This window comes from Grosmannia clavigera (genome assembly GCF_000143105.1).
Source record: "Grosmannia clavigera kw1407 unplaced genomic scaffold GCSC_173, whole genome shotgun sequence".
In the NCBI taxonomy this organism is placed as follows: Eukaryota; Fungi; Ascomycota; class Sordariomycetes; order Ophiostomatales; family Ophiostomataceae; genus Leptographium; species Leptographium clavigerum.
The window spans coordinates 467,414-487,777 of record NW_014040765.1 but is presented as its reverse complement, the minus strand read 5'-3'; the positions used below and the strand labels follow the sequence as shown (position 1 = coordinate 487,777).

The 20,364-nt window shown below is 56.7% G+C and overlaps 7 protein-coding genes across 7 annotated transcripts; 4 read left to right on the top strand and 3 right to left on the bottom strand.

Annotated features, from left to right (window-relative positions):
• Positions 1–2,042: 2,042 nt before the first annotated feature.
• On the bottom strand, positions 2,043–5,365 carry CMQ_7287 (alternative oxidase; the record flags this gene model as incomplete). Its single annotated transcript, XM_014314292.1, has 4 exons — positions 2,043–2,198; positions 2,261–3,105; positions 3,809–4,840; positions 4,927–5,365. 4 exons carry the CDS (start codon positions 5,363–5,365, stop codon positions 2,043–2,045), a joined length of 2,472 nt encoding a protein of 823 aa, XP_014169767.1.
• Positions 5,366–6,994: 1,629 nt separating this feature from the next.
• CMQ_7540 (eukaryotic translation initiation factor 3 subunit) lies at positions 6,995–8,295 on the top strand (the record flags this gene model as incomplete). Its single annotated transcript, XM_014314545.1, has 4 exons — positions 6,995–7,013; positions 7,326–7,438; positions 7,492–8,213; positions 8,280–8,295. The coding sequence occupies 4 exons, from the start codon at positions 6,995–6,997 to the stop codon at positions 8,293–8,295; spliced, it is 870 nt and encodes a 289-aa protein (XP_014170020.1).
• Positions 8,296–8,949: 654 nt separating this feature from the next.
• On the bottom strand, positions 8,950–11,356 carry CMQ_7587 (mitochondrion biogenesis protein; the record flags this gene model as incomplete). Its single annotated transcript, XM_014314592.1, has 3 exons — positions 8,950–10,412; positions 10,460–11,054; positions 11,102–11,356. The coding sequence occupies 3 exons, from the start codon at positions 11,354–11,356 to the stop codon at positions 8,950–8,952; spliced, it is 2,313 nt and encodes a 770-aa protein (XP_014170067.1).
• Positions 11,357–11,974: 618 nt separating this feature from the next.
• Positions 11,975–13,242, top strand: CMQ_7282 (rRNA processing protein; the record flags this gene model as incomplete). Its single annotated transcript, XM_014314287.1, has 8 exons — positions 11,975–12,041; positions 12,111–12,311; positions 12,378–12,426; positions 12,480–12,666; positions 12,740–12,841; positions 12,913–12,993; positions 13,071–13,105; positions 13,170–13,242. 8 exons carry the CDS (start codon positions 11,975–11,977, stop codon positions 13,240–13,242), a joined length of 795 nt encoding a protein of 264 aa, XP_014169762.1.
• Positions 13,243–13,525: 283 nt separating this feature from the next.
• CMQ_7712 (uncharacterized protein) lies at positions 13,526–15,301 on the bottom strand (the record flags this gene model as incomplete). The annotated part of the gene is made up of 1 exon (XM_014314717.1): positions 13,526–15,301. The coding sequence occupies one exon, from the start codon at positions 15,299–15,301 to the stop codon at positions 13,526–13,528; it is 1,776 nt and encodes a 591-aa protein (XP_014170192.1).
• Positions 15,302–16,021: 720 nt separating this feature from the next.
• On the top strand, positions 16,022–17,143 carry CMQ_7625 (short chain dehydrogenase reductase; the record flags this gene model as incomplete). The annotated part of the gene is made up of 3 exons (XM_014314630.1): positions 16,022–16,249; positions 16,318–16,382; positions 16,474–17,143. The coding sequence occupies 3 exons, from the start codon at positions 16,022–16,024 to the stop codon at positions 17,141–17,143; spliced, it is 963 nt and encodes a 320-aa protein (XP_014170105.1).
• A 1,787-nt stretch (positions 17,144–18,930) lies between these two features.
• Positions 18,931–20,364, top strand: CMQ_7695 (phosphatidylglycerol specific phospholipase; the record flags this gene model as incomplete). Its single annotated transcript, XM_014314700.1, has 2 exons — positions 18,931–19,482; positions 19,567–20,364. 2 exons carry the CDS (start codon positions 18,931–18,933, stop codon positions 20,362–20,364), a joined length of 1,350 nt encoding a protein of 449 aa, XP_014170175.1.

Here is a 20,364-nt window from a genome sequence, read left to right as displayed (position 1 = left end):
ATCGGAAAGGGCAAGGCAGAAAGCCAGTCAGCCTTTCGCATTTGCGGAGGATATGATGATTGTGGCAGTGCTGCCAGTAGTGGGGAGGGGCTGTGCAAAGGAAACGCGCTGGCAAGTCGACAAGTCAGCAGGCAGCAGTATAAAAGGTGAAACACGGGCACTCGGCCAATTGCAGGCGGGACAGAAAGAAGAAAAACAAGGATGATCGCCGGGTTTGCGCCAGCCCCACCGCGCAGAGCTCAATAATCGCACGGAACGAGGAGGAGGAGGGCGCACTGTATCATAGTGCAGGAACCAACAAACCTTAAGTAGCCCTGGCCAGCATAACACAGCTATCTTACTCTGAGAGGGATTCGTGTGTTTTGCGACAACGGACCGGAGTCAAGCAAAGAGCCACACCAGTTGCACGTGTCAGAAGCCGAAGGCGCTGCGACAACTGCGGAAGAGGAATAGATATTCGAAGCTGTCTTGCTTGCGCTTCCACGTGTGGCGTTCCTGAGCTGGGGGGCTGATCTCGAATGCAACGTGCTACCCAGCTTGCTGCTCGGTACAGGACACACAATGTGCTCAGGGAAGTGCCAGAAAGTTGCGACAGTCGAGACGAAGAAACACCGTAAGACAAAATGGCACCAGCAGTCGATACAATGTGCAGTCGGATGTTGCTGTTCAAAGTGAAAGATGTGGAATGTTCGTGGTCTTTGTATTGCAAGAACCAGCCGGGGTTTGCCCTTTCGGCAATCAGACAATTGGTGTTGGTTTCGATCGACAGATACCGATGCGCTGGCACTTTGTCGCAGAGCACAGCCTAGGCGAGAGCCTCGTCGGCAAGCTTGAGGCTATATAAGGGAACGCTTGACGAGTTCGCGCAAATGCGAAATGCGGCGTGTGCACGAAGGGATGGGAGGCTGAGAAGGGCGGTGATCAGAACACAATTGTGCAGAGTACGGCGTAAGGCTGTAGGTCGGGCCGGTGGACGGCACGCAGGCGGTGGGCAAGACGTGGCGACGGGCTGTACTTGGAAGAGAGGTGTGTACGAGTAGAGAAGAAAGGAAATGAAGGAAAGGGGATGAATATTAGAACGGGAAACGGTGACAGCCCAAAATTGGCACTTGGCGCTGGCAAGCGCTCGGAATAGAAAGCACAACGGGGTCCTAATTTTGTATCTTACATTGTAAATGGAGGGGTGGCACGGAGTAGGAAGGCGGGGGTACTATGTAAAGATACTCGTACCAGTATCTTGCAAGGGAAAGAGCGCGCATGCAGGGGTGCCAGAGCTACGACCCAAGCATTTTGAAATTTATAGCACGCAATGCATGCACGGTGTATTTGTACTGTTCTATGTAGCGCGACCACACAGTGCGCGCTTGCTCTTCTACGAGTAATACTCGGATCCTGCCCAATGGTCTGCATGCGGCTCCCGTCTGCTTGAGATGCCACATGTCAGGCCATGCACATTGCCTGCCTCACTTTCGAGGGTAGGAAAATAGAGAGAACTCCCGAGAAGGCGGCTGTGATCCGGCGGTGAAGCATTATTGCATTGGGCATCCGCAGAAAACTGCAAACCGTACGGTGTAGATAGCGTGCCATTGTGATGGACGGTAAGAGGAAATAGTTGCAAATTCTATGCAGAATCTGCTTTACGAAAAACTGCGCCTCGGCAAAGTGCAGGGAGGCGCAATTAGCGAAGAGGAGCCTGAGTGCCTTTTTAGGTGCCTGACGATCAAGTCTCTGGCCCAATCGGGTTGAAGCCCTATTACTGCGCTGTACGAGTAAGGTAAGGCTGCTGTTTCTTGCTGGACATGGTGTCATGACTGTATGTGCAGCCTTTGACTTGCATCTGTGACGAGCGCAGTAAAAAAGTACATTTTCCGTGCTGTATGGTACCGGGGCCGACTGTTGCAAGGTATTTCATAGTACAAACAAGGAAGAGCAGGAGAGCACAAATCGAAGTTGAGTCTTGGGAGATCCTGTCGCGTAACTCATATCCAGAGGGGAGAGCTCCCGGGCATTGCTGCAGATCACGCCGCTTACTAACCGGGCTCCTATATGACCTCTTCGCGCTCATAGCCGGCAGGCCGTACCATCGGCTTGGGCGGTGCGTTGCCGGACTTGTATTCGCTCACAAACGGGTTTGGATCTTCGTTTTGGTCGAGATTTCCGAGCGTGTGGTTGACGCCACGATGGCTTGCTTCGTCGGCCTAACGTCGGTCTGTCAGCAGGAACGCCCAAGCGGCGCATTTGCCCGAGCTGGGATGCATACCCGAATATACAGGATCAAGTCCTTCATGGTGCGCCTGTCCTCGGGCATGTGCCAGTACTTGACGGCAATCTCGGGCACCTTGAAGGCGGGGTCGCTCCAGAGCGGCGTGCCGCCGGCGTCCATCTCAGCCAGGCAGCGCGTGTACGTGTGGACGGCCTCTTCCTCGAGGTAGCCGACGAAGCGGTGGCAGATGCGTGGACTGATCAGGTACGACAGGAACATGGCGTTGAAGTAGACGCCCTGGGCGCCGAGGATCATCAGCTTCATGAACCGGCCGGGCTCGCACATCTTCAAGAAGGTCAGGAGGTGCATCCGCTCGTTGAACGACTCCTCCAGCAGGGTCTCGATCCAGCCGTTGTCGCGCTTTAGCTGCCGGATCGAGCGCAGGTGGCGCAGCATGCCGGCCACCATGCCCGGGACGCCGGCGATGGACTCGAGGAAGATGAACCGAATCAGCCACTGCGCCTCCGTCAGCGGCTTCTCGGCCACCACCGCCGTCGTTGGCTTCCGGACGTCCGTCTGCTGGCTGCTGCTCATGCCCGTGGCCGTGTCCATGCCCCAGCGGCAAATGCGGATCAGGCGCCAGGCCAGCCGGTCACCCATGGTCTCGGGCGGCCGGTGGCCCGGCTTGACCGCCAGCATCTCCTCCGCGGTGTATCCATGGTGTTGCCAGGCCGGGGGTGTCTGGCGGATGTGCTCTGTCTCATGGGCCGGGAAGACGTCACGCTTGCGCACGACAGCCGTCGTCGAGAAGCAGTCAGCAACTGTCAAAGGCCGCCTGGGCAGAGCACGTGCAAGCTGCTTGCCGACCAGCCGTGGTTGGCTCAAGGCGGCCGCACGAATCCCTACTGTGGTCATTCCGGAAGGACAGATATATGGATGGATCTGGCTGGCAAATAAGATGGCAGAAATGCGTTTGTTGGTTGCTTGGTCCAGTCAATATCTGTAAGACAAAGCCAGGCAGAGTCCATGTCTCTTTCCAGTTGACATTGTATATATACGAGTAAGATCGTGTTAGTAAGACAGGCCTCGGACATTCACCGTGTCAGCCTGGTACCTGTGGTCACGGAGCTGAGCGAAACGCGGAGGCTGTCCGGGCAGTACGAAGACAAGCCGGCAGAAGCAAAGACACCTTCTCCACGAGTGACTATCAAAGTTTTCATGATTCGCCCGGTAGCCCACAATAGACAACCCCGACTGAGTAGTGAAAGTACACCGAGTATTCTCCGAGTAAGAAGACGGCGAAATAATCGACCTTTCAGACGAATGTTAGCTCTGACAGCTTAGCGGAAGCGGCGATCGAAGTTCCCGACCAGTCACCGGGTCATGTGATGAGCAATATTTCGGAAGTTCTCGTTTGAAGAGCTGGCTTCCTGCCGCTTCATTTTCGTGCACCAAACACAGAGAACAGAACGCGTAACATGCCCATCCGCCATGCCATATCCCAAGTCTACCAATCTACTATCATTACATGCAATTTGCCGATTGCCTCCTTCTTTGATCTTGCCTTTTTCGTCATCGAAAGGAACAAAGATCAAGGCCACATACCCTCTGGGTTGATGTTGGGATGGCGTCCGACGACGGCGCTGATGTTGTCCCGGAACTCGTCTCCCAGCTGGTCGGTCACCTGTGATGGGCCGGCTTCGGGCAGCGTGCCACGGCGCAGGGCGAGAGCCCAGCTGAAGCTACTGCGCACGAAGCCGTAGAACCAGGTGCTATGGACGAGCACTTCAAAGTCGACCAGGGCCTGCTGATCCCACGTGAGCGTCTGCAGCTCGGCGAGCTCCTGCTCTTCCAGGAGGTCCTCCTTGGTGAACACCTGCAGGCCCTCGGCGGCGGCGTCTTTGCGGAACCGCTCGCGGTGTTCGTCCGAGCCCGTGGCCAGGTAGACCGTCGTCAAGTTGCGCTGCTTGGCCTCGGTGATGAAGAAGGGCGCCTGGGCCTCGTAGCCGGGCCAGCCAGCCGCCGCCGCGTCGGCAGCCACGCGCATGTGGGCGCCCAGGAAGCCAGCTGGTGCTAGCCGTCCAGGACCGAGCGAGTTGGCCTGAGAGGTGGACGGCAGCTCGGCCGTCGGGGAGTCGGCCGAAAACAAGATGCTGTCGGCGACCACGGGGCGGCCCATCTTCTGCTCGAGGCTCCACAGCGCCGCGGCCGCCAGCCGGCGCGTCTGCAGGGGATAGCGAAACAGGCGCGGAAAGGCATTGCCAAACGCGGGCGAGTTCGCCTCGCGGTTCCATTGGGCCAGCACCATGTCCTGCCAGACACGTACCGGGCTCGTGGCCGACACGGCCGGTGCTGGCACCTTGGCCAGCCAGGCATCAAAGGCTTCGCGCCAGCCGGTCGGGTCGACGATCAGGTATTTGCGCATCGGAAAGGACTTGACTCGGCTGGGCGCTAGGTGTGGTGATCGATCTGACGGCGTTGGCGGCAGGTCGGGCACCTCTGCGTCCGAGACGACGGCCTGGATCCGCGGGCAGACCTCCTTCCACGAAACCAGGAAGTAGTCGACGTCGAAGAGGTAGCTCAGGTCGACCGAGTGGTCCTTGTTGCCCAGGTCGATCAGGTTGTCGCTGCGGGCGCCTAATCGGGGGAGAATCAGAGTTGTAGCTAGTACCAAAGTCAGTCTTGCAAGCCAAGGACACAAGAGTGAGCGGCAGAACACGCACCTCCTGCTTCCATAGCATATCGCACGCAGTTCAGCCACATGTTTCCCACGTTGCCGATGCCTCCAACGACGGTGTCGCAGTGCCAGACGAGACCCTCTTGGTACTGCGTCTCGTTGCATTTCTTGCGGATGGGCTCGGGGTCGAGGAGGCCCTCTACTGGGTCGCGCAGGACGGCATTGATGTAGTCCTCTTTGGTCATTTCCGCTCTAGACGGACGAGAGAGTATAGCTGGCAGCAGGTCGTGCTCCCTTGAGTAGACAGCCACGCCGATGATAGCAAAGAGGACGATGGCTGTACAGGCAAATAGCCGTTGAAATCGCGAGTGTAGCCGATACTTTTCGGGGAAACCCAAGGAACTCTGGTTGGAGGCCATAGCCGTGTAGGATGGACTCCGGGCACCGAAATCCCGGTACGCCGCAATCCAACGGCTGAAATTCATGGCTAGCTTAGCTACAGAGGAAGGCGGACGGTTTTTTTCGCATCTGGACGGGCGGTGTCGAGACTCTGGTACTTCTTGGCGGCGAGGTTGTAACCAGAAATGTTGTCAATCCACAATGCGCCGCAGCTAAAGCCACCACAATAACAATCAAGCACGTATAAAGGAGGCCATGATGGAACGCTTTCCTTTTTTGTACTTTGCGAGAAGCGGTAAAAGCCAACTATTAATACGAGCAGAAAAGGCATCCCTGTATTCATCCCTTCAAAGGGTAGCACGCGCTGGCGGGGGCTTGCTCGGACACTAGTACGACAGCTGGTCCGGTATAACATGAGACGCGTAAGGTCTGCTACATACGGAGTAGAACCTTGCCTAAGCCCACCTTGAGTCCCCCGTTCTTTTTGACTGGGCATAGCTGTGGCTTTTTACGTCGTAAATTCCGGATTTGGAAGGAAGTGCTGAGAAACTCTAGTTAGCCACAAAGTTGCCAATCTGCTCCGTAACGTGAATGGGTGATCCAACGAAAAATAGCTTCGCCTATCCTTTTCATTTCGTTTCGCCCCGGTGACTATGCCTGTTTCCAACGAAACTTTACTGCGTCTGCCAGACACGTCAACTCAGACGGGCCGCTGACCAATGAGAAGTTCGATTACAAAATGCTACATACATGTTTTCGGACACGGGAGGAATCAAGAGCAACGTCGTAGTTGTCACTGTTTTCGAATGGTGATAAACCCGTTTTTAGCAAGGCCAACGACTAGAAGACCCCTGCTACGTGTGCAGGGGGCCACCTTCGTACTATGGATGTGTGGTCTTCTCGTCTAATCTATCACAAAATACGGAGTGGCCCGCGCACTTGAAGGGGACAATGGTAGGTGGGGGCGCTAATTTATCTGCCGGGAGGAGTCCCAGTTGACGTGCGTTTCTCTGCCAAGTTTTCTACTCCGTAAGCGCATGGACTACATAGTAGCCTCACCTACGAATCGGTTGTACCCCCGTACGATGAGATGAGATGCGTCGAGGCCTCTATGAGTGCGTGGAAACGGCAGTGCGTGTGCATCGCATGTACGTGGAATGTAAACATTGTTGTAGCGAGAATACATCTCAATAACCGAAACTCGTATTGGAATGAGGAATAGGGAGAAAAGGTAGAATTTTATTCCTCACGTTGTTTTCAGTCAATAGGAAAAACTTGAACACCACATGCATATCTTACGCTCTTATCTTATAGCACAGACCGCAGTATGTATGTATCTTGCAGAATATGTACTTCGTATTCCGTACGCATGCCTGAACAATCCTTCAGATCCTTTTAAGCGTCCGGAGTGATGAGATCCGTACGGAGTATATTTATTTATACAGCACCGTCACATTTGCACTCTCGACAGCCCGGATTAGGACATCCATTTATACAAGACCGAACTAGCGCCGTGTTGCGACATTACATAATCACTAGGCAACTATTCCAAGCCCCTCCACGGCGGCGACGAAATCTGCCGTTAAATTTTTTAACTAACTTCCCACCAGTCTCTGCCGCCGGTTTTCGCACTTGTGTGCATTGCCTTTATCCGCGATAAACAGGAAGGATCAGTCTCGACTACACGAACTCGTCAACGAGTAACGACCGCGAAGATGCCAGGCAAACAGTGGGGTAAGTGAGATGACAGAACTGCGTTTACCCCCCCAGAGCACACCCCCTCGCCTTAGGCTGCGATTCCTGCGATGGCGACACCCGACCATAGACAAAGATGTGCGCATAAGCGGAAGCACGGCTGTCTGCAGAGATTCAGTGGAGCAGCAGAGCAGAGACAGAAAGAGACGGGACGAGCATAATGGACGGCGCGCCGACATTCTGTTGTCGAGAGGGGGAAGAACAGATGCGCATGATAGAGGACTGATTTCGTGCGCTGGGTCTATGCTGTCACAGTGTGAACATGAGCTGACGTTGACTCCCATCTGACAGATGACGAAGACGAGTCGTCGAGCGGCTCGGAGGCCTCATCGAGCCCGGCTGTTCCGGCCGGTGCCCTGAGACGGGCGACCAAGTTTGAGGACGAGGAGGACAACGACAGCGACGTATGTTTTATGGATCCTTCTTTCGAAATATGACTGACCGGCGGCGGCTGCAGGTGCTCGACTCGTGGGACGCGGACGACTCGGAGGTGGAGCGCGAGAAGGCAGCGGTGGCGGCCAAGGCCAAGGCGGAAGCAGAAGCAGCCAAGGCAGCGGCAGCGGCGGCCAAAAAGTCCAAGGGGCTGCGGATTGCGGAGAAACAGGCACAGCGACAGGCAGAGCTGGCGGCGCTGGCAGAGCCGCGCGAAAACGAGACCGAGACCGAGCGGCGCGAGCGGATGCGGCGCCACGAGCAGGAGGCCGACCTGCAGCACGCGGCTGACCTCTTTGGCGACGCCGGACTCTCGGCTGGAACCGGTAGCGGCGTGCGAAAGTCGGCGGCCGTGCTCAAAGCCTCGGCTGTGGCCGTCGACAAGGCCGACCCCAGCAAGACGGTCGATCTGGCGGCACTGCCGCTGCTCAACCCGATCACCAAGGCCCAGTTCGATGCGCTCTGCTCGACGCTGGCACCGCTGATTGCGGCCAACGCCAAGAAGCCCCACTACTCCCTCTTCGTCCAGGATCTCGTCAAGGAGCTCTGCCGCGGACTTCCCAGCGATCAGATCAAGAAGGCGGCCAGCACTCTGACCGTGCTCAGCAACGACAAGCTGCGCGAGGAGAAGGCTGCCGAGAAGGGCGGCAAGAAGTCCAAGGCCGCCAAGACCAAGACGTCGCTCGCCGTCGGCCGGCCCAATACCGTCGACACGGGTGCCTACGACGACGATGGCGGCTATGGAGAGTGAGTGTTATGCCTGCCCTTATCACGTGACTTAATGTTATGGCTGACTAACACATCTCGGCGCAGCGACGACTTTATGTGAGCAGACAGACGCTCAGGGCGAACAAACACACCCCTGGCTTCTTGTAGGAACATGATGTACGGCCACTTGGGTTTATGGCTGCGTTCTGTTGCGTTCTCGTTTTTGGTTCCCCCCTCTGGCGTCGTCCTCGGACCGATGGAGAAAAGTTTCAACGATAGCCACTGTTGTGTCGGCGTCAGCTTATCGTTTTTTCGGTTGCGTTTTCTCAGCCCCGGGCTTCACCCACTACCTTCCCTTCCGTTTCATTTGTCTACCCTAGACCCAAAGACCCAGACCCTAGACACTTCACGGAGCGTCAGCAACGCCAAAGGAGATTAGGCGTCAACATGATATCATAGCACAGACGTAGTCAAGTGATGCCGTTGTTGAGAAATCTAAAAATCTGTGATTTGTGATGTGATTTTGATCTGTCTGATTTTTTCATCGTGCGCCAGACCGGTGTCGATGGAACTCCTTTTTTCATGTCCGTCCACACATCTCTGACGGGAAAGCAGCAATTGCCGCTGAAGACAGAACGCTTTGCGCCAAACACCTTTCCGGGGCCGAACGGAACGGCCCAATACCTGACAAAAGGAAGTAGAAGAACAACAAGAGTACATGGTGGAGTGGTATCTATTTCTGGCAGATTTTTTCTGCTTCCTTTCTGCTGCTGCTTCAAAGCAGATCGCCGGCGACGCCAGCCAGGATGGCATGCACGACCATGCTGAGGGTCCAGAAGCCGACCTTTTTGAGACGGCGCACGCGCGACTGCTGGTCTTCGACATCGTGCGCAAACGCGGCGTATACCTCGGCGGACGAGTCGTCCATTAAGCCGCAGTCGTAGATGGTCCAGCTGCCGTCAAAGTCGGACAGGTGCTTGACGATGCGACAGTTGATGGGTATATACGTACGCTTGGCGTTCATGTAGGCCACGATGGGCCGGATCAGCGCCGCGTTGACGTAGCCGAGCGCCTCGGACGCGGGAAAGAACGGCACGGCTGCCCGGATGTCGTTGAGGTGCATCCGCAGATCCATGACGACGTACTGCGGCGGCGAGGCGTCGGCCAGCTGCCCGGGCTCGTCTTGGGGCAGCTCTCCCTCTTCTTCCCGCCGCGAGCCGTAGTGGCCGTCCAGGATGGTGATGTACCGGTTGCTCGTCACGGCCTCCTCCATGCGGTCGTAGAAGTTGTCGTACAGGTCGCTGACGGCCTTGGCGATGCCCTCGTCGGCTTCGGCCGGCAGCATCACATCCGACACAATGTCGACGTTGCCCTCGTAGATCCAGCCAAACGGCCCACGGTCGCCCCGGTTGAGGTGGTCAATTTTGAGCCCGTCAATGCGCAGGCGCGAGAACTTCTTCCACGCCAGCGGCGACTCCAGCATCACCGGCTCGTTGGCCGGATTGCTGATGTCGTGGTGGCTGCGGTCGACCACGTCGTCGATCGTCGTTGTTGCCACTGATGATGGCGCGGACAGCGCCCGCGACTGCTGCACCTGACGCGGGTGGATGGTGAACAGAGAGCCGTCGTACGAGCCAGACACGTGGTTGGCCGAGAGAAAGTCGTACAAGAGCCATTGCTTCCGCAGCTGCGGCAGCTCGCACGAGAAGATGCTGATGCTGAAGGGCCGGAATCCGCTTGGCTGGTGCACCGTCACCATCAGGTCCTCGAGCTTGAACCGTTCAATCTCAAAGTCGCCCGGCAGATGGACGTGACGGAACGACAGTGGATCCAGCGGTCCGGCTGCCCACTGCACGTGAGTCCGGTCGATGATGCCGCGCACACCCTTCACCTCGACGTCCCGCAAAAGGCCCTTGCCATTCCACCACTTGACAAAGGACAGCGACACATCCACGCTGTTGATCGTCACGTCGAACTGCGTGTAGTTGCCGTCGTCGTGGTCTTCGACCGTCACGGCTGCGCCGTCCGGCTCGTGGCTCTGCTGGGCTGCTGCAATCGCTGCCTCGCTGGACGAGCCCTTCTTGACCGACGACTTCACCTGACCCGGCCGCCGCGACACGAACACGTTGTGGAATGTGATCACGCCGCCCTTCCACTTCGGCACGATGGCTGACTCAAACACGACCGTCACGCCGGCCGACTGCGTCAGGTAGTCACCAACCCATTTGGCCAGTTCCTCTGTATTCGTTAGCGATGAAGTAGCTTCCAAATACCAGACAACATACCTTGCGCAAACACGGTGTTGATGAGCAGGATCACGATCGAGAAGAAGGTCGTGGTCCCGACCAGAATCCACAACAGGTGGCCCAGCATGATCCACGACACAAAAGCCCCCCATTCGTCCGCATTCCAGGGCCGCATGCTGCGGATCGAGTGCCACTTGAAACGCGCCTGCAGCCGCTGCCAGAACCCCGTCGCTGCCGCCATAAACTCTTCTTTTGTCGGCCGCTGCGGGATCTTGGGCAGGTGGGATTGCAGGTACTTTGACATCGATGCCGCTATAGACTCCTCGTCTCCGGGCTGTGGTGGTGGTGGTGGTGGCGGTTCTGGCACTTCGCCTGGGCTCTTTTTAGCTGGCGTCGCCGCTTCGACCGCTCTCTTGGCACTGTCGCTCGTTGACGTGCTCTCGCATCGCCGCGTCATTTCTTCCAGACAGCCGGCAGTCCTCGCCGGAGCGTGTGGTGGCTGCGGTGCTGCTGCCAGGCCTGCCGAGCCGCCCGGCCGATGCTCGCCTTTTTTTGGCTTGTGGTCCCGCTCATGGCTGTGTCGGCTGCGGCCGTGCACGTGGCCACGACGCCGGACGATGACGTCGACGGCGAGCTTAGCCCCAGGAGTAGGAGACCCCCAGATGTGCAACTTCGGCGCACATTATTCGGCGAGATCTTAGTGGCAGGTGCGCAATGACCGAAAAGCCTCCGGCTACTGCTGTGGAAGAAGGACCTTCGCATGGGCTCCCGGCTGACGACCTGCGACGCAAAGGAGTGGCCGATGCCCAGGCCAGTCAGCGAACGGGGAGGCGATCGGGAGGGCAGATGCCACACCCACGAGTCCAACGATTCCCGGACGGTCGTCCAGACCTGGCGACCCAGTTGATGGGTCTTTGCCGTGCTAGAAGGCATCATGCATCTTTGTAAGGGGGAGAGGATAGGAGGAGAGGAGAAGAAGGAGAAGAGAGAGGAAAAGGACTGAAGGAGAGAACAATATGATAGCAGATAGCAGAAGGAACAGACGATGACGATCGCTGTGGAGTAAGATCAGGCTATGCAGGACAGTCGCATCGCTATCGCATGATGAACGGCACGTGTTGAAGTCACCGATGCGGTCGCCGTTGCGGGTGCTACCTTGTGTGTATATCGATTCGACCTCGAGGCGGTGGCGGGGGAATGTTGCAATGACCAGAAAAGGCGTGGTGTAAATGGTCGCCTCTGCATTTTTTTCCCGGCCTTCCAGAAGATGACGCGCTGCTGAATGTCGATTTGTGGGAGGGGGGGGTTTGTCAGGCTAAGATCGTGGATGACCAATAGATAGGCAACGATAATAAATGTGGGCTCTTTCCTTTTTTTAAAATCTGTGTATCCCACCAAGACCCAGTTTAAAAAAAAAAGTGCGGCTTCACGAAAGACGATACCAGTGACATCAACCAAAGGACGGTCTGACCGCGACACGCACTGCGACGAGAAAGAACCCCCCGAACAGACAGGTTGGCAGAACGATACGACTACAGCCTCCTCACGCACGCAATGCCTGCGCCGACAGCGGTGAAGAAGGACGAGACGGCCTCGCCGGCCGTTCAGGTGCCAGTGACGAGTATGGACTCTGGTCTTATGTCTGCACTGCGATCGCTTGGGAGGCACGGCAGCTAACGGGAGGACGCAGTGGACCACGAAGACGATGTCGCGCTCGATGCGGTGCCCGGCGTGACCCTGGTTGCGCTGGCAGACGACCCAGCCACAGCGACGGTTGTCAGCTTCGACAGCGATCCCGATGTCAACATGGACATTGACGAGGAGTCGCGGCCCCGGTTTGCGGCCGCCAAGGATGTCCAGACGGCTGTCCGGAGAGAGTCGCGGAAGATCCGTGTGTTGTCCCTCTGTCCCCGTGCTGCATGGCCGTCCGCGCGATTGAGCTAACCCGCTGCTGAAGCGATCCCGCCACACCGCATGACTCCTCTGAAGGCGACCTGGAGCAAGATGTACGTATGTGCTTTGCTGCTGTCTTGTCGTGATGCTGACGGCTCTTCGCCAGATATACCCCCCTCGTCGAGAACCTGCGGCTGCAGGTGCGCATGAACATCAAGTCCAAGGCGGTCGAGCTGCGCACGTCACGGAGCACTGTCGAGACTGGCGCTATCCAGAAGGGCGAGGACTTTGTGCGGGCATATGCCATGGGATTTGACGTCGAGGACGCCGTGGCCATCTTGCGGTTGGACGGTGTATGTTGACCTGTCAACTTTCTGTCTCTTGCCTTTTGTGTCGGGACCGGAAGGGCTGACAGTTTCTGTACAGATCTTCATCCAGTCCTTCGAGATCAAGGACGTCAAGTCGCTCGAGGGCGACCATCTGGCCCGTGCGGTCGGCCGCATCGTCGGCAAGGACGGCCGGACAAAGGTAAGCAGGCAGATGGACGGGTTGCAAACGGTGTTGTAGCCGATCGACAGGTGCTGACTCGAGATTTCCAGTACGCCATCGAGAACACGACCAAGACGCGAATTGTCGTCGCCGGTGGCTCCAAGATCCACATCCTGGGCGGTTTCAAAGAGGTGAGACGAAACGACTTTGCAGGAACTCGACGGCCCTTTGAAACGTGGGATGTACTAACAGTGTTTTCTGTCCTCAGATCGGCATGGCGCGGGAAAGCGTGGTCAGCTTGATGTATGTATTGCCCTTTGGTCGCCTGTTCTTCGTGATCCGGGCAGCTCCACTGACATGCATCTAGTCTCGGCAAGCCGCCCAGCAAGGTGTACGGCAATCTGCGGTCCATAAGCACCCGGATGAAGGAGCGGTTTTAGACGACGGCCGCGGCCGCTCGAACACAAGTAGAGACCCCCATTTGGATTGGCGTTACAGAGGGCACACAAAACGTTTTGCTTATGACCCAGGACGATCATGCTGGCCTGTTTTTTTTGTCTTATTGTCTGATTTTCCAACCGGCCGTTTCTTCTTGGGGGTGTCATTTTGCCCAGGGGATATATATGTGTAAATAAGTATGCAAACGTTTTCGGTATCATGTCGCGTCAAGAGACGTCATAAAAAACCCTAGCAGCCCCAACGCCTGCCAGCCGGTCAGGCCGGCTAGTGAATGAAGACCTCGACGCTGTCCATGTCCTCCATCTCTGCGTCTTGCACCGTCATGTCCTCCTCCAGCCGCTCGCCGTCCCAGTGGATCGCGATCGTCTGTTCTGGTGCAATCTTGCGCTGCTCCCGGAAGGCCGCAATCAGCGTCTCCACCTTGGTGTCGGCATATACCGTCATGTTGAGCTTCTCGTGGTCCCGCGACTTGAGCACGAGCCGGATGCGCTGGCGGCTGGACGCTGCTGCTGCTTCCGTGGCTGCCGATCCTCCGGCCTCGTGGCCGTGGCCGCTGCTGCCGCCAAGCCCGGCGGCCCCGTCGTCGTCGTTCTCGCTGCTGCTGTCGAGGTCGAGGTCAACTGCCTCACCGAGCTTCCGCAGCCGCCGCCGCTCTTGGTCCTTGAGGAAGGCCTCGTACAAATCCTCTGTCCAGATTTCCAGATGCAGGCCGCCCGACTGGAAGCCGGACGATCGACCCAAATCGTCGTGGAATTTGCCGTGCGCGTCGGGGCGCACGCCTAGCAAGTGGCCCGTCGTCCAGGAGTACATCTTCATGCCCTTCCACGTCAGCACGATGCCGGCCTCGTCCTCCTCGCTCAGTTGCAGCCCGTTCTTCCGCGCGTGGTCCAAAAAGGCCTTTGGGAGACAGCGCATCATCTGGTCCATGCGCAGCATCGCGGCCAGAGGCGGCACCGGCTCCGGCAGATTGGGCGTGATGAGGATGCGGTAGGCCTGGTCGCTGGCGGCCAGCGTGCCAGACGACGCCGGCGTGGACCCGGGGCTTGGGCCCGCGAATGGCTGCGACGTGCCGGTCGAGCTCGTTGTCGCTGTTGTCGAAGTGCCCCTGGACGCGCCGACACTGCCTGCCGCTTCTCGCACGGCCTGTGCAGTTTGGGCAGCGGCAGCTCGGGCATGGGCCCGCATAATGTATTCGTTGAACTCTGGATTTGCGGTCTCTGTGCTGTCGTCTTCGCCTTCGCCTTCGTCCTCGCTTTTGTCATCCTCCACCTCGAAAACGATGGCCTTCGGGGGATCTTCCCTGATATCCGGAACCGCCAGAGGCTCTCGGCATTCTTCCGCTTTGATCTGCGCAATGGCGGCTTCGATCACCGCTCTCTCGCCGCTGCTACCTGGACTGTCGAGCAGTACAGCCGAGTCGTCCGCCGTTTCTGCGACATCCACTGCCTCCGCCTTGGTATCGGGCTGTCGAGTCGAAGATTCATTGGCGAAGATGACACGAGAATTCACGGTGTGCGGTGTCGCAATCCCCTTGCCTTTGTCTCGCGATCGTGACTGTGGTGATCTCTGCGAAGGCGATGTCTTCGGGGATGGAGTTGCGGTGGCTTTGCTGCCAAGCTTGTTCGGAGAAGCCTTCTGTTGGCGGCCGTGGTTGTCGTCATAGTCGCTGTTAGCTGTCTCGTACGACACCTTCCTTCTCTTAATATCGTGATCCTCGGAATCTGGAGTGGAAGCGGGGGTACGATCGGTTGCACCTGCTGGTGATTGCTGTTTTCGCTGCTTCTCAGCCAGCAGGCGTTGATTCTGTTCTTCGATGGCTCGGGGAAAAAACTGTCTGGCTCGGCGAAATAGATCCACACCGCCGTTATCGGTACGATCCGCTGGCGTACTCTGACTCTTGGCAGGTCTTGGTACTGCTGACGGGTTGGAACCAGAGTCGGAATCGGAGTCGGAGTCGAGAGCCGCGGTGGATGGAGCTGAAACAGGACCAGCGCGTCGCTTGAAGATCAGCGGCTTCTTTTTGGCGGGTGTTGCGGACATGGTGGGAGAGAGGGGAGGAGGGAACGGGTCCCCCCGTGAAAATGACAAGAAGAAAAAGGGGGGGGCAAACAAACAGACGAAGAAACGCGGCTGTCACAAAGCTAGAGACCCATTTTGGACAGCTGCTCAAAGCGGGTGAAAACTAGAATACACTTAAAAATTAAAACTAAAGACTAAAAAATTAAAAATAAAAGAAGCATCGAGCGACAGAAGATCGACGGCACCCACCAAAATGCACTAGCCAATTGCGGGGTGTACGTCACTTCGTACCCAGAGCGTTACATAATCGGCCAAACATAGCAGCTGAGATGGAGCTGGCCAGCAAGCCGAGGCAACTGCAGGTGATTCGTTCGCAATCGTACTTTCGTGCTTTACGTTGTCGGGACTTTCATCCCCCATCATTGTCTGGGGAGTGCCAAACTTGCCCACCATTCTTCCCTCGTTTCTTCCGAGGCTCATCGATTTGTGAACTAAGCTGCAGACCGAGGCCCCGCTTCTACTTGTCTTCTATATTGATCCTCAATTGCGCCCTTTCACCAGTCCTCCATCTACTCCGTACATCTACATAGCACAAACACCAATTCAGCTCAGCTATCGCACCCCGACAGCTTTACGAACCAGGTCTAGCTAGCAATCTTCAAAAGACCATGACTGTGGATCCGTCAGCTTTTCTCAGCCCGGTGTGGCGAGACGGCATCTTCAGTGAGGACAATGCAAACAATGGTGTCAACACAGCTTACTGACTTGCTCGCAGAGGGCCGTGTTGCGTTCGTAACAGGCGGTGCTGGCGATATCTGCAGCGCTCAGACACGGGCATTGGTGTACCTGGGTGCCGACGCGTGCATCATCGGGCGCAACGTGACGAAGACAGAGGCCAAAGCCAAGGACATTGCCACGGTGCGCAAGGGTGCCAAGGTCATCGGCCTCGGCAATGTCGATGTTCGGAATGTACGTACAAAAGGGGCAGAAAGGGACGGTGTGTGTGTCAGGTGTTGTGCTGACGTTCTCGATTGCAGTTTGAAAGTCTGAAGCAGGCGGCTGACCGCTGTGTGGCGGAGCTGGGCAGCATCGATTTTGTCATGTGCGTCTTACGGTCCTTCTCCTTCTTTTCCTGCTTCAGCTTCATCTTTGCATTTTGTCCCTTCTCCACTCCTTCCACACTTCTCTAACAGAGACAGCGCGGGTGCGGCCGGCAACTTTGTGTCCTCGCTGGCCGGGCTCACGTCCAACGGCTTCAAGGCGGTCATGGATATCGACACACTGGGTACGTTCAACACGATCAAGGCCACGGTCGACCACCTGGCCGTCTCGGCGAGCCGCCACCCGAGCCCCAACGCGACCGCCGAGCCGCCGGGCGGCCGCCTGCTGGCCGTCTCAGCTACCTTTCACTACACCGGACTGCCGCTGCAGGCGCACGTGTCGGCGGCCAAGGCCGGCGTCGACAGCCTGATGGCCTCAGTGGCGCTTGAGTACGGTCCGCGCGGCATGCTGGCCAACGTGATCGCGCCGGGTCCGATTGTCGGCACCGAGGGCATGTCGCGGCTGTCAACCGTTGATACCGCCGAGTCGGCCCAGATGAGCGCCCGGGGTGGTGCACCCCATATTCCCAGCGGCCGCTGGGGTACTGTCCGAGACATTGCCGACGCCACCGTGTTCCTGTTCAGCGCGGCCGCCGACAACATCACTGGCCACGTGCTCGTGGTCGACGGCGCTGCGTGGCGGCGGCAGACCGGCTCTGTCGGCGTCGGCCTCGGGCCAGGCATGGAGTATCCAAATTACCTGCTGGGCGATGGGAGCAACGACAACGGGCAGAAGCCGACAGGCGGAGGTGCTAAGCTGTAGGGTAGAGGAAGATGCGCATTGAAAAAGATAGTCTGTAAGTCAAGTTGTCCAAACAAAGCAGAATCAGAAATCAGGATCAGAAGAGGATCAACCTTGGACGTATTTTACTCTTCTGAGGCGTGAGGACTGTTGCTGATGGGGCCGGTAGCTGCGTACTTCTGGCCCCCAGCGAGACAAGTGTGAAGAAGGGGCTGTGTAGTACTTGCTTTCGGTTTTTAACTGGATCCCTCTGAAATCTACATTTCTGCGACTTGCCAAACCCAGACGTGTTAGAGAAGACCGACTGGATGTTCATTATCATTGTCATTTCCGTCGCGTCGTCTTTCAACATGTTGATGGTTGAAAGGAGTTCCAGCATTTGTCGGAACAGGATCACTTTTGCGCGGGTAGGACGCAGTACAAGCAGTCGGCAAGCCTCAGTAGAACTAGCCAGCAACAGAAATCTGTGCGAAAGAGATGTCAGCCCTCTGAGTATATTATAGTATTACCCCCTTGTCACGGAAGAGTTTTGGGTGATTGACTTCGGCGCAATGCAAGTTGTCATGCAGCTCAGCATATGCTCGGCCACAACGTATATGGCATACAGAGGGATTTCGTGCCAAGACACAAGCAGTAGAGTTTATACCGCTCTCGATCGATAATACTCAAAACCCCAGTGGTTGCGGCTGACGAGGATTGGCATGACGAGGAATCGCTTTCCTGTATGCGCCGGAGTGACCTGATCCCGGAGAGAAGGGTGAAGCGGCCCATTCCAAAAACCGCTCGTCGAGAACCAGACGACATTTTGTAGGTCCTGCAGGACCAGGGCGAGTGGTCAGTTCTTCGTCGGTTGCCTGTTCGTCTAGCATTGAAGCGCCTCCGAGGTTGAACGACTGACGACGTAGTTCGTAAAGATGAGGTCAACGTCCAGATCATAGGACGTTTGGTAAGGTTTGGGTCAGATGTCTGATAATCTGGCTCGAGTTGTCAAGGAAAATTGAATCATTTTGCTGCAGGGTGGTACCTCAGATTGCTGCATTGTTTGTTTGTTTGTTGAAGCTGCATATGAGAAGCTCTCTTACGTCGCGTTGACACTTTTCAATGTCTCTAGGCGCCGTTGTTATTGTTAGAGTAGTTTGAGGCTGAGACCCATTATACAATGTTTTGCATCTCGAGGGCGCCTTGCAACAGGTTTCCCCGGAGGACAACCGTAAAGCGAGGCACCAGTCAAGTGGGAGCCAAGGACTACTCCATATTACTTGTCGTCCATTTCAGGCGTAGTGCGTGTAGTCTGTATGTCGCTTATGTTTCTAGCCGTTGACGAGGATATGCTCAAGTCAAATATCCGAGTATTACCTATCATAAAAAACATGACTGTAAAGGTTGTGCGGCGTCTTTACCGACTTTCCGGAAAAGGTACATCTGCCTTACCTCGATATGCGGACGTGTGTTGTCGGTAAGTCTATTAGTGTACTTCTAGCGATGGCACGTTGTAAATATTACCCATATTATTGGAGGAAAATAGTCCGTGTCTGAATCCTGACCTTATCCACCTTGCAGCCTTCCGAGCATCTTCCCCCTGCATGAGCGAATCCTCACGGGAATATTCGCACGTGTTGGAAAATACCCTTCAGTTTCCCCACTGTTTAGATGAACAGTAAAAAATGAAATTCGTTAGGCAAGGACTTCTCAGTTTGAATAATCAAGCAGCTGTCAGGCCAGCTATAAAGACAGGCCGTAGATCGCTTCCGTGGAAAGAGGACAGCGTAGTAGACTGGGCGTGTTCACAAACACACAATCTACTCAAGATGCAGCCCGCCTCTCTCAAGGGTGTTCTAGCCGTTGCGGCCGTTGCTGCTGCCCAGAGCCAGGGCTCTCATGCCGACTCTGCCATTGCGAACATGAAGGCGCACATCAAGCACGTGGTTCTTCTCGTCATGGAAAACCGCTCGTTTGACAACATCCTGGGCGGCCAGACACTTCCGGGCCTAGACAACCCCTACCACAATGGCCCCTACTGCAACCCGTACAACCTAACGGATGCGTCAAAGGGAACAGCCTGCTCTGAGGCCAGAGACTACGACTCCATCGCCGACGACCCAGACCATGCCGTCTACGGAAACAACATTGAGTTCTACGGCACCTTTAATCCGGACAACGAGGCCATCGCGTCCGGAAAGCTGGTCGCCAAACAGAACGGCTTTGTACACGAGCAGCTTCGGCTCTATGACGCCAAGGTCAACCAGACCACGCTGTCCGAGCAGGTCATGAACTACTACACAGAGAAACAGGTGCCCGTGCTCACGTCTCTTGTGCAAAACTTTGTCACCTTCAACTACTGGCATTCGGCCATCCCAGGTGTAAGTTGTGTCGTTTGTTCTGTTCTTTCTTTCTTGAAGATTAGAAGAATATTTTCCATCGCCTTCGCTAACAAAAGCATATAGCCTACCGATCCCAACCGCATGGCCATCGTGGCGGGAAGCTCGTTCGGTCATGGTGTGAACGATGCCGGCTTTTCGGCAAAGGGCTTCAACGAGACGTCCATCTTCCAGTCTCTGACAGAGAACGGCTATGACTGGCGCAACTATCACGATCCCGCCGGCGGCACCGGCCCGGAAGCACAGTGGTTTCAGTGGACGTACGACGCCGGCGTGGACAACAAGGTGGTCAACCTGGACCGGTTCTACGTCGACGCCGCCGCCGGCAATCTCACCAGCTTCAGCCTGATCAACCCGTCCTGCTGTGGCGTCGGCACGACGTCGATGCATCCGACCGGCCTCGTGTCTGACGGCGAGGGCCTCATCAAGGACGTGTATGACGCTGTCCGTGCCAGCCCCCAGTGGAACGAGACGCTCTTCATCATTACGTACGACGAGACCGGCGGCTTCCACGACCACGTGGTACCGCCTCTGGCTCCCGAACCGGACAACCTCACCTACACGGCCACCACGCCAGCAGGCCAGGACTACACCTTCCACTTTAATCGTCTGGGCGGCCGCATGCCGACCTTCCTCGTCTCGCCCTGGGTCGAGCGGGCGCATGTCGAGGGCAAGGGCACGAACGCGGCCGGCGAGACCGTGTCGTACTCGGCCACATCCATCCTGCGCACCCTCGGCTACTTGTTCGACTTTGAGCCATACAACCGCCGCGTAGAGTGGTCCCCGTCGTTTGAGCATCTGATCACCAGCCGTCCTCGCTGCCCGATTGATGTGCTCCCCGAAGGCAGACCATTCCGGGCGTAA